The 17,313-nt window shown below is 39.8% G+C and overlaps 1 protein-coding gene across 3 annotated transcripts in view; it reads left to right on the top strand.

Annotated features, from left to right (window-relative positions):
• The window catches only part of smarca2 (SWI/SNF related BAF chromatin remodeling complex subunit ATPase 2), a 64,653-nt gene that overhangs the window by 32,328 nt on the left and 15,012 nt on the right, over positions 1-17,313 (top strand). The window contains exons 21-29 of one of the 3 annotated variants that reach the window (XM_080045393.1): positions 1,531-1,635; positions 4,447-4,533; positions 5,241-5,287; positions 7,952-8,118; positions 9,272-9,435; positions 9,913-10,161; positions 10,796-10,873; positions 12,432-12,650; positions 14,263-14,489. In XM_080045393.1, the coding sequence (XP_079901519.1) occupies positions 1,531-1,635; positions 4,447-4,533; positions 5,241-5,287; positions 7,952-8,118; positions 9,272-9,435; positions 9,913-10,161; positions 10,796-10,873; positions 12,432-12,650; positions 14,263-14,489 (1,343 nt within the window). Of the gene's footprint in view, positions 1-1,530; positions 1,636-4,446; positions 4,534-5,240; positions 5,288-7,951; positions 8,119-9,271; positions 9,436-9,903; positions 10,162-10,795; positions 10,874-12,431; positions 12,651-14,262; positions 14,490-17,313 lie in introns of all 3 variants that reach the window. The other 2 variants (XM_080045394.1, XM_080045392.1) reach the window with 2 other exon arrangements.

The following is a 17,313-nucleotide window of genomic DNA, read 5'->3' as shown; positions in this document are numbered from 1 at the left end:
GACCTATAAACGTTGTTATAATGATTTATAGTCATGTTTAACCATACTAGAGTATCAAATAATTACGTACATGCATTTAGACGTATTCCCTGCTGACCGTCTGGGGTGGCTATGCAGAGCACTAAACACTATGGCAGCCGGTCGAGACGTAACTTGTTCAAATTTACGGGTAGTTTCTGTCACGCTCGGGTAGTTTCTGTCATGTTTCCATGTATGGTAATGCTGCTCAGGCAAGCTCCGGCTGCATGCCTCCACCTTCCTGAAAATCTCCCGAAGGAAGATAACCAATCACAATGGAGTGGGGTTTGCAGCAGGGGGGGAGGGGCGGAGAAGCTCAAAGCAGTGTGTAGAGAGAGACTGCTGTGCTCGCTAGGGTAAGAGGACGAGTGTCCCGAAAGTCTACATAGTTTTTTGTGATGTGATTCGTGTCAGGTTGCTCTATAGCAGTTTTTAACAAGAAATTAAGACCAGAAAAGTAGTATAATAGGATCTCTATAACTTTGTTATTTCATGGTTTACAAATGGTCAATCCAATTACAAGGATGTTTGAGGAAGTACACTATTTTAGCAATTATCTGACTTCTGAAGACTTATTACTACTGATGCTAACTGCAGTCTTATCTTTTGGGAATAAACTGAAATCAAATATTAATGGTAATTGTATCTTTAAAGCATTATAAGGCATTATGAGATAATAGTAAAATCCATTTTACAAATCGTCCAATTAAAAAATAATCTAAAAATCATTGTAACTGAGGGCGCTCATAGAATGGGGAATAATTAATCATTTTACCACTCGTAGAAGGCAAAGAGAATGATAAAAACAATGTAAGTAGCACACACACACACACACACACACACACACACACACACACACACACACACACACACACAAAATAATTTAAAGATGATTCTCCAATTTCTTTCGACATCATCCTCCTCTCTATGTTCTTGCCTAATCAGAGCAGCAAGCTTTAAGCTGCAGACTGCAACTTAAACTTAATTTCCATACTGAACAATTCCAAGTATAAATCACTTTTCTTTGTATGGTTTTCAAAACAATTACAATATTTTGTTGGAGCCTATGTATTTTAATCAGGTCAGGTATTCAGCTTCCTCTTCAGCAGCAGGGGCAGCTAATGTTTAAAATGCTGCCTTTGTAAACATGTAGAAACATGGCCCAGATTATTTTTTGTATTGTTATTTAATTAGTATTTGTTTATGTGTAAATTAAGAAAAAACGATAAATATATTGTTAAAAAACACAATTTTACCGACTTGAATTTCATGACAATAATCGCTCAGAAATCGAGCACCTTTTAGAGATTATTCTTTATACTGTATATAAAGTATTGCTAGTTTAGTTTAGTTTTAGATATCCCTTTCCCGCTCTCCTTTCCTTCTCTTTTGTATTTTCTATCAAATTTTTTATTTTGTTCACCTCATGGTGTCAAGAATTATTTGACAGTGATCAAGATGCGGGTGTCAGTTCAAATCAGTGATGCTTTCCCTTTCTATTGTCGTTCCCAGGTGGAGTATGTCATAAAATGTGACATGTCTGCCATCCAGAAGGTTCTGTACCGTCACATGCAGAAGGGCATTCTCCTCACTGACGGCTCGGAGAAGGATAAGAAGGTAAACACATATCAAGACCCCCCCCCCCCCCCCCCCTGGCTTCACCCCGCGCCTCTGCTTTTGTCATACAGTATATTGGTGCGTGTCATCTTGTCATAGACGGATCATCTTGACAAACTGAGCGGTAAATCTTAGATGTCAGCAATACTAACAGTTTCCTGCTGTTTGAAACCAGGTTCTCCCAATGCGTTTGTTGTTTAAAGGTGAAGTAAGCGAAATGGTTATTTTAGCTAACAACCTTTCAGTGACTGCAGTTAGCAGTCCCCTCCCTCGTCCCTACGTCACCACATTAATGCACTGCGGTCTTCAAGCAGCGAGTTATCTAGCATCATCTCAGATCCACTTTTGCTTTCAAAGGTGGAGTCAGTAATTCTGGAAAACCCTTGTTGTCTTTTTCACTTTTTGTCAAAATCAGTGAATATCTCCTCGCGATCTGCAACCTGTCCGTACTGTGTATGCCCTGAAAAAGAAATCTAGTGTTAATACACAGAATAGGCTATGTAAACTGGTATATAAACAAAGGGTATGATAGCAAATGTGCCCACCGTAGCTTTACAGAGCCTAGGCTGTGTATCAGCACCAGTACAACTTTCCTTCAGTGCACACACAGTACACACAGGTAGCAGATCGTGAGGAGATATTCAATGAAGAAGTGATTTTGACATCAATCATTCTCCAGAATCCCTGACTCCATCTTTGAGAGAAAGAAACAAGGTACAGTATTGTTACAATGTTGTGTTGTTGCCTCAGAAGTACAGCTTGTGAGGCTGCATCTTGGCTTTTGACCTCAATTTCGGTGGAGTGCAAGAAACTTTTATTCAGACCACCTGGAGAATGAATGCAGCTGCTCGGATTGTGATTTAAATTGGAATACGCAGCTCAAATCTGTTCAGTTCAAACAGGCAATCATTTGTAAGGAAACTAAGTTTAACAGGGTTCCCAGTGGTGTTACAGATACTGAAAACAACAAGAATCTTCATTTTTATCATAACAATTTGAAACAGTGAAAAGTGTTGCTTGTAGCAATGCACCGGCAGAGTGAATTCCTCTCCGCTTTTATCATAATAATCCATTTTTATTCATGAGTGCTTTTCAGGCCACTCAAGGACACTTTACATCTTCAAATAGTAAACGATAAAAACAAATGCACAACAATGAAACAGAGCAAGCATAAACACAGAGCAATAAAAACAAACAGCAGACTTATCGAAGAATGAATATAATACTTAAAATGACACAGAGTATGCCAATTTGAAGAGGTGGGTTTTAAGATTGAAGATTTATCATATGCACCACTATTACAGCAGCTGTCATTGGCAATGCAATTCTTAAGTATCGGTGCAATATAGAAGAGAAATAAAATATGGCAGAACGGGGTAAGTAGGCACACTTTTGTTTTTACTGTAGTGAGAATTGCTCATCATCAAAACGTCTTTCAATAGTCATTCCTACATTAAATTGAAGCTTAAGGTGTTGGCTTGAAATGTGTATCCCTCTCATTTTCCATCTTATTGTAATGAAGAAGTAATTGACCATCAAGACACTCTGACATATTGTGACAACCAACCCCATCAAGGGGTCGGTTGTCACACACTATGGGGTTGTTTGTCACAATGTTATCTTAATGGGAAAAATCTTATGAAGAAGGCAGAACTCAATTTAAAATTGCATTGTTAAGTTGACAAATATGCCTACATAACTAAATGTATCTTAACACAAAATGAGCAAGGAATAAACAAACAGGAAACCCATATTAAGACCAGCATATGTAACAACATAAAGAACAAAACAAATAGGTCTAACAATAATAGCCTACTCAACTAGAAAGTGGGAGTGGGTAGAAAGTCAGTGTCACAGATGGGTTGTGGGAGAGAGTTCCACAGACACAGGGCTTTACGGAGCTTTATAGCAATTTTCAGCTTATTGCTTATAAGTTTGACCCTTAACCTTTTCTGCTCTGGTTCACTCCCACTGCGTCCTCACAGTAACGTTTTCGGTTGCCGCTGGCAGCTGTTTTTAAATGTAAGGGATGTAAAACCCCACCGTTCATTACCTGCTCAGCACTAAGGTACAGAGAAAGTCAGGGACAAGCTGCTGAATTAAGTGGAGCGTGTAACAGCTAAAGAGAAAGAAAATTCCCTCAGGAGTCGGTAGGGATCCAAAACAGAGCTAAAAGAAAGAGTGAATATCAGACTTACATTTGCCTGTTGGCCAGAAAGATGAATTCACATGAATGTATGGGGTATGTAGCTAAGTGGGTAGCGTGGTCGACCCGCAACTGCAGGGTCGGTGGTTCGATCCCCCGTCTCCCCGCCACATGACCAAGTGTCCCTGGGCAAGACACTAACACAACCCTAAATTGCCCGATAACCCTACGTGGTAGCTGCTGCTATTGGTGTATGAATGTGTGCTCCAGTTGTAAGTCGCTTTGGATAAAAGCGTCTGCTAAATTACATGTAATGTAATTCAAAAAATAATGATAATGTTGATCCGTAACCGTTGGATTTGTAAATAGCAACGGCCTGCCTTACAAGTTTGAAATTATCGACTTCAAGGTGGAGTCAGCGATTCTGGAGAATGCTTGTCGACAAAATCACTTTTTCGTCCAAATCAACATACGCAACCTGTCAGTACTGTTTGTTCACTCAACATTTACTTGGCTCTGTAAACGAGAATGTAAACACTGTAGCTAGCCCGTTCACAGAACCTAGGTTGTGTGTTAACAATGGATTTTCTTGTCAGTAGTGAATTTGTAAAATGCAGTTTCCAACCCATTCATTTACCTTATCTATGTTGTCATTTTTCCTCCAGGGTAAAGGAGGAGCAAAGACCCTGATGAACACCATCATGCAGCTGAAGAAGATCTGTAACCATCCTTACATGTTCCCACACATTGAGGTGAGTTGTGCTAGCTCAACTTACTGGCTGTTAACAGCATTTGAATACTTACACTCCAAACTGATTTACACTGAAGCATGTCTTTGTCATTTACCTACTGTAATTACCAGCTAAGTGATCAAATCAAATCAAATCAAATCAAATCAAATTAGTTTTATTTGTATAGCCCAATATCACAAATAGACATTTGCCTCAGTGGGCTTTACATTCCATACAGTATGACACCCTGCCCTTAGACCCTTAGCTTGTACCCTTAACAATTGTTCATGACTTTTAAACTAAGTACATATTTTGATACATCCCTTATCAACGCTTGTATGATGTGAGATATTTTATAAACTTTGATTTATTCCTGAATTCAAATTTGATATCTTGTTAAACTTGTTCCTGGACTGAATTAACGATCGAGTCAAAACTTATTTGACATCTTTCTTTTTAATTGAAGGACAGTCGTTGCCTGTAGGTTTATAACTTTAAAACAACTCGTTAATGAGAAAACTTTAGTATACAGACTGATTTAATTTACGAAGAAACTAATAGGCTGTCTGTCTGTCTTAAGGGAACACGAACGTCCTGACATTTAGTTTTTTTAAATAGCTCAGAACAAGGTTTGGTATACACTAGACAGCCAATTTAAATGTGTGAGTTAGTGTGACAGCCTCTCCTTATTTGAACCAGTATATTGTAAACGTTCTCTCTTGTCGTAGGAATCTTTCGCAGAGCATTTGGGATATCCAAATGGCATCATCAATGGGTAAGTAGGAAAAAAATATAAATGTATTTTTATAATTTTATTACATGTTTCCCATTCAAAGCATTTTAAATGACAGAATCCAGATTTTTTGCCACGCTGGTTCTTAATAGTCAAAACCAGACTGATACTGGATCAGGATTAGTTATGTGTTCTGTGAACAAAGATGTATTATGTATATGATATAATGTATGTACTCTCCCTATTGAACATGTAAAAGAACCATACAAAATTTATTAAATTATTTATTGCAAACTATATACATACATTTCTGAGTGTGTATTAATATATAAGTATTAGTGTTACAACTGTTTCACTATATTTTCATTCTAGGAGGATGCTGAAAAGTTAAAGTATTATATTACCAGTTAATTCCCTATTGATGCCTTTCAATGATAAAGATAAGCACAGCTGTTTTAATAACTTTATTGTGGAATTTAAAAGAGCCAACTGGTTTTTAACAGGTATAGTAAAGTAATATTTATATTTTCTAAATTATTTTCGAAAATCCTCCCAAGTTGAGCTTGTTTATAAACAAACTGGCCTTTATCCCATAGTCCATAAAGAGGGGTTTCTTTTCTGAACCAAATGCACAGTCATAAACAAACAAACAAACGTATTGACGCCCAGATTAGCTTAATTAACAACACAGTGTTTGCGGCAACATTGTCAAGGTTTGACAAATCCCCTTTGTGTGAGGCTCAATGAAAAAGGTTCAGTACTAAACACTCCGTCAGATAATTGTTATGGCTCTACATTACTTGGCACTTGGCCCCAGTTATAAATTATTCATATCAGAAATTCACCTCAGACCTAGTCTGGCTTGACCACTTCAGCCAGCGTCTATTAAGCGCTGGCGTCGGCAAACAACGCTACGCCTCCATTGGCTGCTTCCCGGGGTTAGCCCCGCCGTAGATGATTGTGATTGGTTTAAACAAATAAAAACAGGCCAGCCCAGTTTCCCCCCGAATAGACGGCTCTAAACGGAGTGCTTCCAGACCATACTACTTGCTGTAGTTTGGTCTGGCTTTGCGAGACTACCTCAGACCAGATGCGTGAAAATGAATGTTGCAATGGTGTCAGGAATTATATTTACTCATATTCATTAAATCAATCTTTATTTAATCTTCAAGGATCATTGGGAGAAAGCTCTGCATTTGCAATGGTGTTGTGAAAATACATCACACAATTTGAAACAAAATGTTCTAATTGGGTATATTACAAAAAGTGTGCTACAGACAATATGACTGGTTAAAACATAGTTAAAAGTATTAAAATAAGGACAGTTAAAATAAAAAAATGGAAGTGACAATTAAGATGCAGTATAACCACTGGATGTTCACTTCTCTATGGATAGAAAAATGCCAGCGTTGCCTTTCTACACATTGTTACACACCTCTATCTCAAAACCAATTTCAGATGTAGACAAGTGCATTGGTGGTTAGGGTTTTGCTATTTATTTATTCATATGTGTATTTCTGCTGGAAAACTGTTGACATAAATTTAAATAAAATAAAATCACTACTATTACCACAAGAGAAACAATTTTCAAGGGGGTGGAGGTTGCTAGCAATTACATGTTTCACCCGCCTACCTTCAGGGTCTAAACAAATCAGTGACTTTTAAAATGGTGGCTGGCCTGTAGTTAGAGGACGATTTCAACAGTGTTTTTTCTGATAGAGAAAAATATTGTTGACACGGCGGGTGGTATCTGTTTGTAACCGGTTGTGACCTATCTGACTGAAAATGACAAATTAAAAATAATGAGCTGTGTGGTCTGTCCATTTGTCCTTCGTATGAGCCTCGCAGTGGATATCACAAACTTATCTTGGTTCAACTCAACCATTTGTGATAAATTAAAGCATTTCCTGTTGATTATAATGTTTCTATGCCACGATGGAAAGTATGAAAGTGGTTATTTTAACTAACTACCACAAAAACTGATAAATCACTTGAATCAGTGCTAGTTGGGGCTGGTTGAGTTTTTTTATTTGTAATATGTGCTACAGTCTAAAGGCTCTAGCTAAATTAACAGCTTTTAGGATCTAAACCTTTGAGCCCTCTGTTGGCAAATATATGTGCCAGGTTTTGACAAGGTTTTTTAATTACATTTTAATTACATTTTTCAAAATTTGGTACATGGCATAGCTACTTTGTTTCAGGATACATGAACAGACAACTTATAAGTGTCATATAGGTAGATTACAGTTTTAAGTCTAGTGGACATAGATGGGTAAAGCAATAGAAACAGATGGATAAAAAAAAATAATAAGTAAATAACTCAAACATACAAACATTTAAGAAATGCATTCATTTCATCCTTCAAAAAAAAAGCATCACTGTCAAACTAATAGTTCATTGGGGCGCTCCGGTGGTGTAGTGGATAGAGCGCATACCATATTGGCTCAGACCTCGTTGCAGTGGTCGCGGGTTTGAATCCGACCCGGGGACTTTTACTGCGTGTCCACCCCCCTCTCTCTCTGTCTCCCCATTTCAACTCTATCTAATAAAGCTTGAAAATGCCCAAAAAAATAACCTTTAAAAAAATAAAAATAATAATACATTGGATTTATATAGCGCTTTTCCAGCTAGACAAGAGGCCTGAATAAGATATTAACGATTAATAATTATTTTTAATGTTTTTCCTGATCCCCTCCACTCACTCAGCCACGAGCTGTATCGAGCCTCTGGGAAGTTTGAGCTGCTGGATCGCATCCTGCCCAAGCTCCACGCCACCACCCACAGAGTCCTGCTCTTCTGCCAGATGACCTCGCTCATGACCATCTTGGAGGACTACTTAGGCTACCGCAACTTCCAGTATCTACGTCTCGACGGTAAGATCACACCTATACTTAAAGACCTACTTCACCGGTGGAAATATGAAGGTGTATTGAACTCTGAGATCCGTGTAGTATATATTTGCATAAATGTTAGAAATCGCTTCATCCTTGCCTGAGAAAAGGCAGAACGAGTGTTTTTACTTAGGCTACCGCAACCTTCAGTATCTACGTCTTGATGGTAAGATCACACCTATACTTAAAGACATACTTCACCGGTGGAAATATGAAGGTGTATTGAACTCTGAGACCCTATGTAGTATATAATTGCATGAATGTTAGAAATCGGTTCATCCTAGCCTGAGAAAAGGCAGAAAGAGTGTTTTTAATTAGGCTACCGCAACTTTCAGTATCTACGTCTCGACGGTAATATTCCACCTATACTTAACAATACATGTCTAGCTTCTTACCGCCTTGCAGTAACTTTCTTCTTTTATTTAGTTCTCACATTAAAGGCACACCGGCAGACATACATTCTAATTATTCTACTATGAGGTAAAACAAAAAAAAGTTCAAATTTGTTCACATTCTTATTAATTTAGTCTACAACCAAGGAAAGAAATTAATTAAAAGAATCAGTGAATCATTCCTATGAACAGCTTTCATAAAGCAAGTTCAAAATACAACCTTCTTTGAAGAGACTTCTCTGAGATATGCAGCTGTGGACTGTGAACATGCTTGTTTAGCATAATTTAATCAGACATATAAATTAGTTGTTGGGTTGTTGGGTTGAACCTCGCTTAACGAAAGCCACTGCCTGCCCTTTTCAGACAAGCACAGAAACAGTTTAATTGGTCATAGATGCAGCACAGTATACAGGAGATATTTTTACTTTGCTGACAACAGAAGAAGCAGAATTAATAACCTTTGTTGTAATACAGTGACATTTTCAATTGTAAAAAATATCATCTAAGCATTTGAAAACGATGTTGAAGGCGCTTGTGGTGTAGCGGTGTAGTGGTTAGAGCGTCCCCCCCATAGAGGCTCAGTCCTCCTAAGGCCGACCCAGATTTGAATCCGGTCCGTGGTCTTTCTCTGCATGTCATTCCCCTCTCTCTAACCCATTTCATCTCTGTCTCACCACACTGTCAATCATTGAAATTGCCAAATAATAATATCTTTAATAAAACGATGATGTCTGGTGTTCCAGGAACCACAAAATCTGACGACAGAGCTTTGCTGCTGAAGAAGTTCAACGAGCCGGGATCGCAGTACTTCATCTTCCTGCTGAGCACCAGAGCCGGCGGCCTCGGCCTCAACCTGCAAGCCGCCGACACTGTCGTCATCTTTGACAGTGACTGGAACCCACATCAAGTACAGTTGTGCACTAGTAGATTTCACTCTCATTTGTAACATGTAAGGATGGATGGTACTTTTCAGAGTGTGTGAATGATAAGTGATTGTACTGTAGAAAATGTCTAGTGTTTGTTATAGTGTTGGCTGTTCTTGGTAGTTGCCACTGATTGAATTAACACAATAAAAACCTGAGGAGCAGTGCCAGGGATCGAACCAACGACCTCATGGTAACTGGTCGGCCACCTTTCCTCTAGGCCATCCCGCCACCACATGATTGTGTTGTTTCCAGGACCTGCAGGCCCAGGACCGAGCTAAGAGCTGGATTTTAATGAAATGTTTAATTTGATCAACTGAACCAAAAAATGTGTCCCTCACCAAACGTTTATTCTGGCACCTGTTCTCATCTTGAAATGTGTTAATAAATGCACTCTTTTAAATCTAGACAGTTGACATGATCTTATCACTTGGATGTGCGGTTGTTCCTAGGACCTTCAGGCCCAGGACCGAGCTCACCGCATCGGGCAGCAGAACGAGGTGCGCGTGCTGCGTCTGTGCACCCTGAACAGCGTGGAGGAGAAGATCCTGGCCGCCGCTAAGTACAAACTGAATGTGGATCAGAAGGTCATCCAGGCCGGAATGTTCGACCAGAAGTCCTCGGGTCAGGAGCGCCGCGTCTTCCTCCAAGCCATTCTAGAACACGAGGAACAGAATGAGGTGCGGTCTGAGTTTGCAACTTACATACAGGTACAAGCGGGGTCTTAATAGCAATTAAGAGTACACACATGCACGTCACAAAGCAATTGTGTATGCAGTATATCAATGTGTGTGGAATCAATGTGAGTACAAGTATAGAGTTAAAGTACCTCAAAATGTGTCAGAATTTCTGTTACAGTATATTTTTCCTACTTTTGCCAGTATGGCCTTGAAGTTGGCAACAATTTTAAGTGGCATTATAAAGGTATTAAAAACTCTCAAATTTGACTTGGAGATTCCTGGGTGTCACCTGTATATTTAAATTAAATTATTTATGGATAAAGTAAGACTTCTTAGATGAGATATTTGTGCTTGATCAGGCATTTTTTTAATATATCATATTTTAATATCTACTATTTCCTTCCTGCTAGTTGAATTATGCATGCTGCTTATGATTGAATTACTGCGGGCCCAGTAACATCTACTTGGATGAGCGGGTTTACCAAATCCTTCACTAATACAAAGTGGTTTTGAAATTCAATCTCCGCCATTAGACTCAATCTCAGCTGAATTGTTTTGAATGGAGCATGTGTGTGTGTCTTTTCTGTTTTTGCTGAAACATTTAAAAACTTAAGACTCCAATGTCCTCAGGAGAGACTGATTTGTTTTCAAAATGTGATTCCAGGAAGAAGACGAAGTGCCTGACGATGAGACCCTCAACCAGATGATAGCCCGCAGTGAAGAGGAGTTTGAGATCTTCATGGTAAGACAAGCCAAAGTGGGGCACCCGTAGCTCAGTGGGTAGGGTGTCGTCGTCGTCGTCGTCGTCGTCGTCCCCACCCCCCCCGGGGCAAGGCCCTGCAGCAGACCCGGGTTCGAATCCCGCCCGGGTCAGTTATCTGCATGTGCTCTCCTCTTTGCTCCATTTCAACTCTCTCTTATAAAAGCAAAAATGCCCAAAAAATAACATTTAAAAAAAGAAAAGAAAAGCCAATATTTCTCAGAAGTCCAAGTGACATTTAAAGTGCAAAGAGAGTAAAACTCTGGGGAAATATCATTTAATTATAATAGCTTGTCCTCCATGTCAAGACAGTTACTCTGTTTAAATATCACCTTTTGTTTGTGCACCTTCAGAGTGCAGCTGCCGTCCCCAGCCAGATGCTTCTTCTTGCGTAATAAATTATTTAATCGCCTTGGATACAAGGCTCACCACTTCATGCACAGACAGTTTGACACTAAGCAACTCTGAGACAATTTGTGTTTGAAATGATTAGTGCTTAGTAGCTTTGTCTCTGGGGAGACTGCTGGTGTGCTTAATACTTTATGAAGTTCAAAATCAAGTGTGTGTTAAAGCTGGGGTGGAGGATTTGGGGAGAAAATGGCAGTTGGGATAGAGATTCGAATCCAAATACCTCTACCGCTCCACTTGTTCTCTTAGGTCCCTCCCCTATGGTCCCTCCCTGACACGCTCTACACCAACAAAGTCGTGCCAAAGTGAATAGACAGTCCCAACAGCCAATAAGAATAGAGAATCGGAGCCTCGCTCTGATTGGTCAAAGTGTCAGCTCATGTTAACTTTGACCAATCAGAAATCATATACCCCAGCTTTAACCATTACACTACTTCAGGCTTCACTGGTTCCTGGTGGTGTCACCACATATTTCTTTTCATTTAAACTCATATTTGCTTGTTATGAAATCTTCCTAAGCATTTGGAGGCAAAGGGTTTCTTCTGAAGAGGCATTTGATATATCCAATACTAAAGCTGGATTTATAGTTAATTTATTCAGTAGTTACAGCATAGTGCAAGAGCCTACCACCGAGCCAACATGTGCGCTCCCAAAAATGAATAAAACATTGGGGCAAAGGCAGAGACTGAGACTGCTTAAGAACTGTGATTGGTCAGATTAGCTTTGGTAATAATACAGCATGGCCTGATCATATTTGACTCATCCATCTAGTGAGGGCGGCTGTGGCGAAGTGGGTTGGGTGGTCGAGCCTCTGCTACAGGGTCGATGATTCGATCCCCCCGCCACATGTCGAATTGTCTCTGAGCAAGACACTGACCCCTAAATTGCTCCCGATAGTTAGCCTGCTATTTGTGTATTAATGTGTGTGTTAATGGTAACGTGGGGATGGGAATAGGTCTCCCTTGAAAAAGAGTCTTCGGTCTCAATGGGATTTACCTGTATAAATAAAGGTTTAAAAAAAAAAAAAAAAAAGAAAAAAAAAATGTGTTGGTGATATCAGCGTAAAAGAAACAAGAATTGTGTCACCAGCTGCTATTTGACCCGATGCAATTTCCCTTTTTTGTGTCCGTAGCGTATGGACTTGGACCGGCGTCGGGAACACGCCCGGAACCCGAAGCGTAAGCCGCGTCTGATGGAGGAGGACGAGCTGCCATCTTGGATCATCAAGGACGACGACGAGGTGGAGCGTCTGACCTACGAGGAGGAGAAGGAGAAGCTGTTCGGACGAGGATCCCGCTGTCGCCGTGACGTCGACTACAGCGACGCGATGACAGAGAAACAGTGGCTACGGGTAAACCTTTGATTATATGACATTTAAAGCCCCCTGTAAACCCAAATCCACAAAATCCTTCTAAAGCTTATTGAGACAGCAAACGTTGATATCATACAGTATATTGACTTTAATTTTTTCAAACATATATTTATTGGGTTTTTGTTTTCTTCACAGCATGCACAAACAGCTTAGCCTGGCACCGCCCGCCTACCTACTGCCGCTCAATTTTCATTTCCCTTCAGTAGTCAGTCTGGGTCTGCGGTATATTCGCAGGTTTTCTCCGGCAGATTTTTTACCTGTCCAATCAGCGAACAGAGAACAATGACGTGCGCTAGTTTCAGTTGTAGTCAGAAGCCGGTGCATGACATGGCATCAAAGCTACTGCGATTGGGCCGCAGATCCAGAGTGGCACTGGGCAGATCCAACAGTTTTAAACTTTAACAGCTTCTGTACAAATGAAATGAAGTACGGTGGTCTGGTAGGACCAGGCTACAAACAGCGCACACAAATAGAACAATCGCACAAAGCGCATCCATCCACCCCACCCACCTCCCCTCCCCACACCAATAGGATCACAGCAGTTATGTTAAATGAACACAACACCAGTTTAGACCAGGTTCCCAGAGGCTTTAATCGTTTTCTGAGAAATAAAAGAGCAAATATGGTGATAAATGTAACTTCTGTAACTCAGTCAATAACATAATATTTGTTTATTCAACTGCAAGTTATGCTGTTTTCATTATTTATTGAGCGTAAAAAATCTGAATCAGAATCAGTATTAATCGTCATAGAACAGTGGCTGCAGAACCATCGATAAAGTTTGTTTATTTTTTCCATTTCTTTATCCTGCACCAATGTGGTTAATTTTAGCAATCTAGTGTAATAAAGCCCACAACTGATTTGATTTGCATGAAATCGATTTGCATAATTAAACATAACGTCTTTGCATTGCACACCTGTTTGAACGCCACACTTCCTCAGTCGCTCAGTGGGTGTACGTTTCCGTCTGTGTTTCATATTTCAGATTATCATTAACCTGCAGTTTAAGTTTAATTTCTTAGACGTTTTTTTGTATTTTGTTTCACTGCTCCCACAGATAAATCAGAAATCAGGGTTTATCCTCCCTCTTCTCGGTAAAAGCTCAGTACTTTCCTCAAACGGCTTAACGTTGTCAAAAAACGAATGCTTTCTTTGATCGTCATCAAAACTGCCCTTAACGACTGGGTTAAAGCCACAGTTGAGTGCAGTCACAATACAATGACAATCCACGTTGCCATACTCCCACTGAGAGACATCTGAGGTCTGAATCCATTTTATCGACTGAGGCTTAGGGATGGAACAAAGGAAGTCTGAGACCTGTGTCACAGTATGTTGTAAGCTATAGAGTTCAAGGCTCTAATTAAAGCGCTAGTGAGTGAGTGAGGGGGAGGGGGGGAGACACCAGTTTGTAAACACTTCCATACTGGGAAATACAGAGAGAGTTTTGTTGGGCCAGTAGGCTTTCAACTTTGTGTCAAATCGTTTGGCGATGGCTTGAATGTAACCAACATTACATTAATATGAAAAAGTTACACAATATAGCTTTAAAATTCAAATAAAATATGTAAAAAAAAATTCTTGACGACTTCAGGCTGTCGAGGACGGAAACCTGGAGGAGATGGAGGAGGAGATCCGGCTGAAAAAGCGCAAACGTAAGAGACGTCCGGACAAAGACTCATCGAGCCGAGAGGAGGGGAGCAGCTCCAAGGCCAAGAAGAAGCGTGGACGTCCGCCCACAGAGAAGCTCTCTCCCAACCCGCCCAAACTCACAAAGCAGATGAACACCATCATCGACACCGTCATCAACTACAGAGACGGGTAAGGAGATTTATACAGGCCGACATACTGTATGAGGCTAAAGGTTTATTCAGCCGTTCTGGAGAACACTTGTTGTCAAAAGGCCTTCTTGTTAAAAGAACATGTAGCATTTGCCAGAACCGCTGACTCCACCTTTAAATCTAACTGAACTGCCATTTTATAAAGTTTAAGGCCAATTACATTTTATTTATTTATTTTTATTTATTTTAAAAAAAGTACAACAAACAGAACTCTTTTGTTTTTAGACCACTATCTTTGCAGCAGTTTTTCATGTTCATTCTCATTTGCTTCGTTGATTTTTACCAGGGAAAAAAACAACACCAGACCTTTTAACATTGCTAGAGAAAGCAAGCAAAAAAACAGGGATTTTTTCAAAGGTCTAAACCCATTTTCTCCCCCAATAAGGTCAGTGTAAATATTGGAAACTACCTCTAAACAGTTAACCGACACCGCCATCTTCTAAAATGACTATAAAGTTGAGTCATAATATATATATAGCTGGCTTGATTTCCTTCACTATAAATCAACAACCACCATCTGGTCACCAGCTCCAGTGCCCGTCAGCTGTGCTCCTTATGTGTCTGATCTGACTGAACAGATTCATTTCAGTGTTAATCAATGTACCTGCAACCTCAACATCTTGTTAAGTGTCACACCACTGTACTTACAACTTAACATCTAATTACATTGATTTTGCTTTAGGGTGTGACTGTGGTCGATGGAGGACTAATACAGTACTGTGTAAGTGCTGAATCTGGTGTACATACACAGCCTAGGCTCTCTAAACTGGTATGTTACTGGAAACAGTGCCCCCCCCCCCCCCTTTGATTACATACCAGTTTACAAAGTCTAGGCTGTGTATTAAAACCAGATTTTTTTTCAGCGCACACACACACACACAGTACAGACAGGCAGGTAGCGGATTCTGAGGAGATATTCACTAAATTTGACAAAGTGATTTTGACAACAAGGCATCTTCTCTAGGCGTAAGAATAAAAACAGAAAATAAGATCCACAAGCCTTTGTAGCATGAAATGTATTTTAATTTCATAAATCTCCATCATATCCTCCTGTTATTTCTTCACAAAACCTTTGTTATGGCCGAAGGACTGAATAACTTCCATACTCACTTCAATACTACTTTCATCTGTAGGAGGAGGGGGGGGGACCACCGACTGTGAATAACAAACCCAAACATCTCTGCTTTCTTTGTGAAGTGTTAATGTATTCAGTTAGACTTCTAAAAGGCTATTGGGTTATTTTACTTACAATTATATTTAATGGGGCCAATATGGGTCCCTGCTGTGATGGAGAGCTTTGTGTCTGAATTAAACATTAAGATTAGTTGAGGCACATTTGAACCATTTGTAAACTTTCGGAAAAATAATTTGTAGTTGGAAAGAAGTGGCTCTAGTTGTGAGAATGTGCTTTGAAATTCCAATGGAAGTTACAGATTTTCGAACAGACATGAAGTCATGTCTTGTGTGACTGATAAACATCCTTGTAGTTTCAGTCCAACAGTCCTAAGAGTTAGTGTGTGTGTGTGTGTGTGTGTGTGTGTGTGTGTGTGTGTGTGTGTGTGTGTGTGTGTGTGTGTGTGTGTGTGTGTGTGTGTGTGTGTGTGTGTGTGTGTGTGTGTGTGTGTGTGTGTGTGTGTGTGTGTCTTTGTGGTAAATTCTCCTATGTCTGCAGATTTTTCCTTTTATTCCCCCATGTGAAATCATAAATACGTGTGTGTGTGTGTGTGTGTGTGTGTGTGTGTGTGTGTGTGTGTGTGTGTGTGTGTGTGTGTGTGTGTGTGTGTGTGTGTGTGTGTGTGTGTGTGTGTGTGTGTGTGTGTGTGTGTGTGTGTGTGTGTGTGTGTGTGTGTGTGTCTGCGTCTGTGTCTGTGTCTGTAAGACATGTGCATTGGTGTTTCCCTCCCTGAAATATGCGCTGGCTGGCCGACTTACTATGCGGGAGCCTTTCCAGGAAAGTGCTACCTGGTGTTCCAGAAGTCAAATTCTTTCCTCTCTCAGTTGATGGTTCTTCATCCCAGAGCATCTCAATGACGACTCTGCCTCTACTCTCACTTTACTAGACTTTATAGACTAAGATTCCTAGGTTTAAATTCTTAAACCCTTAACACAAAACAAACCTACAATCTGCATTGAGTCAAACATTAGTGCAATTTAAATTAATTCATAGTTATTTTAAAATTCAACAAAATGATAACTTCTATTTTTTGTATGTTTTATTTATTTTTATAAAACAGGCAAAAGTCCAAGCTCTAATTCCTTCATAAACTTAACGTAGCTTTAAGTTTTTGTTTATTCTTGCGCCCTCTTCTGACAAAAGTGGTAGAGTTTTTATGACACCAGCGTCTGCTGACCTCAAGATCTTTGCTAGCGTGCGCCGGCGGAGCGTGCATTTGTTTAGTAAGTGAGTGAAAGAGTAACCGATGGACGCACTGCGATTCATGTATGTACATGTGACTTTGTCAGATTAATAATAGTAATATGACGATGGCAAAGCAAAGTAAACTTTGATTAAGTACCGTTAAGGAAACACAGGATTTTCCCGTCTGGCTGCGGTGAATTGTTTTGTCGAAGTTCCGAGGAAATAGTACCAGAGCAAAGGCATTAATAATACATTTATCAGAATAGCATTTCTTTCACTGATGTTTTCACCCGTTTGCTGTACAAGTAATTTATAATCATCAGAGAAACATTGAGACCGTTTCATAAACATCTTACAGTTCCTCGTAGGAGGTTTTAATTAAGATTTCACTTTGTTAGAGAATCCTGACAAAACATCTCAACAGACATCCCTTTGATTTCAAATG

The sequence above is a fragment of the Ammodytes marinus genome (genome assembly GCF_949987685.1).
Source record: "Ammodytes marinus genome assembly, chromosome: 2".
NCBI lineage: Eukaryota > Metazoa > Chordata > Actinopteri > Uranoscopiformes > Ammodytidae > Ammodytes > Ammodytes marinus.
This window is presented reverse-complemented; position numbering and strand designations above follow the sequence as displayed.